Source organism: Austrofundulus limnaeus, unplaced genomic scaffold (assembly GCF_001266775.1).
Source record: "Austrofundulus limnaeus strain Quisiro unplaced genomic scaffold, Austrofundulus_limnaeus-1.0 Scaffold50, whole genome shotgun sequence".
Classification (NCBI taxonomy): Eukaryota; Metazoa; Chordata; class Actinopteri; order Cyprinodontiformes; family Rivulidae; genus Austrofundulus; species Austrofundulus limnaeus.
The window spans coordinates 1,538,438-1,542,186 of record NW_013952452.1 but is presented as its reverse complement, the minus strand read 5'-3'; the positions used below and the strand labels follow the sequence as shown (position 1 = coordinate 1,542,186).

General features: G+C 40.3%; 1 protein-coding gene across 1 annotated transcript in view; it reads left to right on the top strand.

The window, feature by feature from the left end:
- Positions 1-3,749, top strand: part of ctnnd2a (catenin (cadherin-associated protein), delta 2a) — a gene marked incomplete at its 5' end in the record, with an annotated part of 234,924 nt that overhangs the window by 170,580 nt on the left and 60,595 nt on the right. Inside the window, 1 exon segment of the mRNA XM_014008486.1 lies at positions 2,121-2,303. Within this exon segment, the coding sequence (XP_013863940.1) occupies positions 2,121-2,303 (183 nt within the window).

Here is a 3,749-nt window from a genome sequence, read left to right as displayed (position 1 = left end):
GTTCAATACTTTTTCCCTGTGCCATTCCACATTATTACAAATCTTTGTATGTATGGATCACTTGGGTTGTTACCGACATCTGGTGAAAATTTCATGTCATTAGCACCTCTAGTAATATATTTACTGAGAAAAATGTTGACGTGTTCAATACTTAGTTTACCCGCTGTATGATTTTTTTTTAAAAAAGTTGAAATGTTAGTAAATATTTAAATAAAGACACGTGTGCTATTTGTGAATCCAACTATGTTTTCATTGACACACATTCAACTTGTGTTTGAGGAAGTAACTTTATGTTATAAATTGAGGTTATACAGCTGAAAGTGAATAAAAGGAAAAATAACTTTCTCCTGAAAGGCTCCCCTTCCTGGCAGCTGAACACATAATTTAGATGTTCTCAGCACACGGCAGGCCTTTTGAGATGTAGAAATGCAAATGAAAACAGTAACATTAAAAGAAAAAAGTTTCAGCGATTCATAAAAATATGATAAGATACAGAATTTTTTACCTTTTTAAGGGCAAAGCTAATTTAAAATGAAATGAGGTGAAATTGAAAACTCTGTTGCTAAATCAAAATTTAATATTTCTTTAAAACATTCATTTAAAATGTAACCCTTCTGCACACTGCAGATCCCTGTCTAAGAGAGAGATGAACTCTTAAACTTGTTGTTGGGACCCAGATGGTGTTTCAATGGGGTGTTTTTTTTTTTTATTATTTATTTATTTATTTATATATTTTTATGTGTAGCGCAGGCAGCATTTCTGAAAAGACAGCACTACTGTACTGGCAAACAATGCATATGACTTTTTAAAAGGCATATTTTACCACTTAAATAGTCTGAGGCTGCAGCATCAGAAGTAAATGAGTTTGAACAACCACATCTGCTAACTGCAAACTGCACAAAACGCTGCCAAGAATCGGATCACTTAAAGGAAAGTGTGATTAAAAATGACGTCGAAAGGCTCAAAAGACCTGTTCAACGTACACAACCAGCTTAATGCAAACATTTATAAGCTGTTACCACTTATACCAGCTTGTATTAATAGCAGCTATTACTTGCCCATTAACGTCACCTAATTCATGTAGTGTGTCATAGAGCAGGGTCAGCAGGATCTGAGAGTTGTTATATAGAAATAATACCAACAGAACTGCTTGTAAACTTCTATTAGGAACCCTTAAAAGTCATTCAGCTGTAGGACAACTGATCCATAGCTGACCCTGACCGCTGACCTTACTGTGCTGATGAGATGTATGTAACATAAAAACCAGAGCAAGTGTCTCTTCAGCACCATAACCACAAATCTAGAGGTTTCAGAGTAAATGTGAAACAACAGATCGAAATATAAAATGTCACGGTAAATTATGAATCAAACAGAACTTCTCCGACATTATTCTATAATAGAATGTGAATAGAATTTCATTCATGACTGCGGCTCAGCGGAGTGAGACATTGTTTTCTTTGTTGCATCTCTCGAGGCTGTTCAATTACACTCCTTAGTCGACTTTGTGTAAGCTAACGGTCAGGCTGCGAGAAGATTGATGATTTGTCTTTGATAATTTCCACTTCGGTGACTCGGATGTCTCTCCCCCCAACTCACTTTTATTGTCGCGCACACCCCAGTCAGTAAAGCTTGTGAATAAACAACAAACATTGTAGGACATGTTTCGCTCGTGTACAGAGGCACACTCGCTCAGCGGCTCCGTGGCTGCCGGGTTCGCCTCTAAACTGGATGTTAAATGAGGCGTGAGATGATATATTGGGTTTATAATTTTTCTTCATTTACTTGTTTTTTTTTTCTAATCTTATTTCAAAGTCAGTGCAAACAAAACACAGAAGCATAGCACCTCTGAGATGATAGTTTTACTTTGTTTTCTTTTGCTTCTATTGGTCTTCTCCATCTGTCTTGCTGGTGGATGTCGTCAGAAATCTTAGAAAAATAAGAGCGAGGGTGTGGGCGTGTGAGCTCCCTCTGTGTTTTCAAGCTCGATTTTTTTTCTTAAATTACATCAAAGACAGGTTTTCTATTTCAACTTTTCCACTTTTTTTCTATTTATATCTTCYTTTCTGTCCTCCCACCCCCTACCCGCCTCACTTCACCTCCTCGGCTTCCTTCATCTCCAGACGGTAGAGAACTGTGTTTGTATTCTGAGGAACCTGTCGTACAGACTGGCTGCTGAGACATCCCACGGCCAGCAGGGTGGTTTGGAGGAGCTGGACGGGCTGCTTTGTGATGCCAACGGTTGCGAGGGCGAGAGCTCCGGMTGCTGGGGGAAGAAGAAAAAGAAAAAGAAGGGCGCCGACCAGGTAAAGACGATGATCAWACAAGTTGATAAGCATTGGAGAAAATAAGAGTTTAATAAACTGGATGGGTCCAAAGACTGAATTAACATTTTGAACTTCAGGTTTAGCCATTCCGGTATCATTTGTCAATGTAGATAATCTAGTACTGTGATTCCCAAACGTTTCAGCTGCAAAAGTTTACAAAGCAAAATTTTGCTRCTTTTTGCTAAAAGTAACACAATAGTAGTAGAATGCTAAAAGTGGCAGTATGGTAGCTAAGAGCTAAAAGAAGACCAGYGATAGTATGCTGAAGCAGGATCTGTTTATTTTCATGGGATGCACCAATATCAGTTTTTCTCAAACCAAGTACAAGCACTTCAGATTGGGTTCTCGCCAATAACTAGCACCGATACGAGTACTTACTGAGTTATGGTGTGTTCACACCAAACACGATTTCAGCACCAGGAGCATCAGGTTTACATGCAAAGTCTATGGTGGACACACTTCAATCAGCGTCGGGAAGTGCTGCGGCACCTCAAGCGYGATTAGAGCAGCGCGATTTRAACGATTTGAACRATYTGAGCGTTCGACGTGCTTGATGCTCAAATCGCTGAAGTAAGAAAATCTGAACTTTTGCAGCTCATCACGCTGCGTCAACCAATCAGAGAGACTCCACTGTGTGACGTAGCAACATATTTCCCGACGGGACAGTTTACCGAATGATGTCCACTAACCTGAAACAGATGGAGAGGAGCTCTTTAGCTGAAATCGAGTGCCTGCAGTCGTGTCCTGACAGGAGATATCTGCACCAATGCGTGGCAGCGGCTCATCAGACTGGACTCGGGACAAAAATAGTCCTGAAAGCGAGCTGTGAGCCTCTCCTGCAGCTCCTGGGTGATGAAACTCAGAATGTCTCTGAATTACCTGGTGAATTAATTATGAATTAATTATCTGATGAACGTGACATGCTCTTGCTGTCTGTAAATAAAGCAAAGCCACTTCCTTGTCCGACATTAAACAGAGCCCGACAGAGGAGGGAGGGGCGGGGAGGCTCTTGCTGTGCAGCGCTTCAAGAGCTGACCTGCGTCTGACCTCAAAGTGCACAAGCGTCCAACTTGAAGCGTTGGATGCGATTTTGAAGCTGAAATCACGTTCGGTGTGGATGCAGCATTAGAGCCTAAACATTAAACAGTGATTATAAAAACACTAAACCTCAGTTGAAACCAGTGGTTTCTAATCCTGGACCATTACTCTGCATGTTTAGTTGTTTCTCTGCTCTTCAGCAGGTATTTAAGCTCTGCAGAAGCCTCTCAATTACTGAAAACATCCAAAACATGCAAGATAGTGTTCCTCAAGGACCAGGATTGAGAACCACTCGTATACAGTGGTTTGCAAAAGTATTCATACCCCTTGAACTTTTCCATATTTTGTCACATTACAACCACAAACATAAATATATTTCACTGGAAT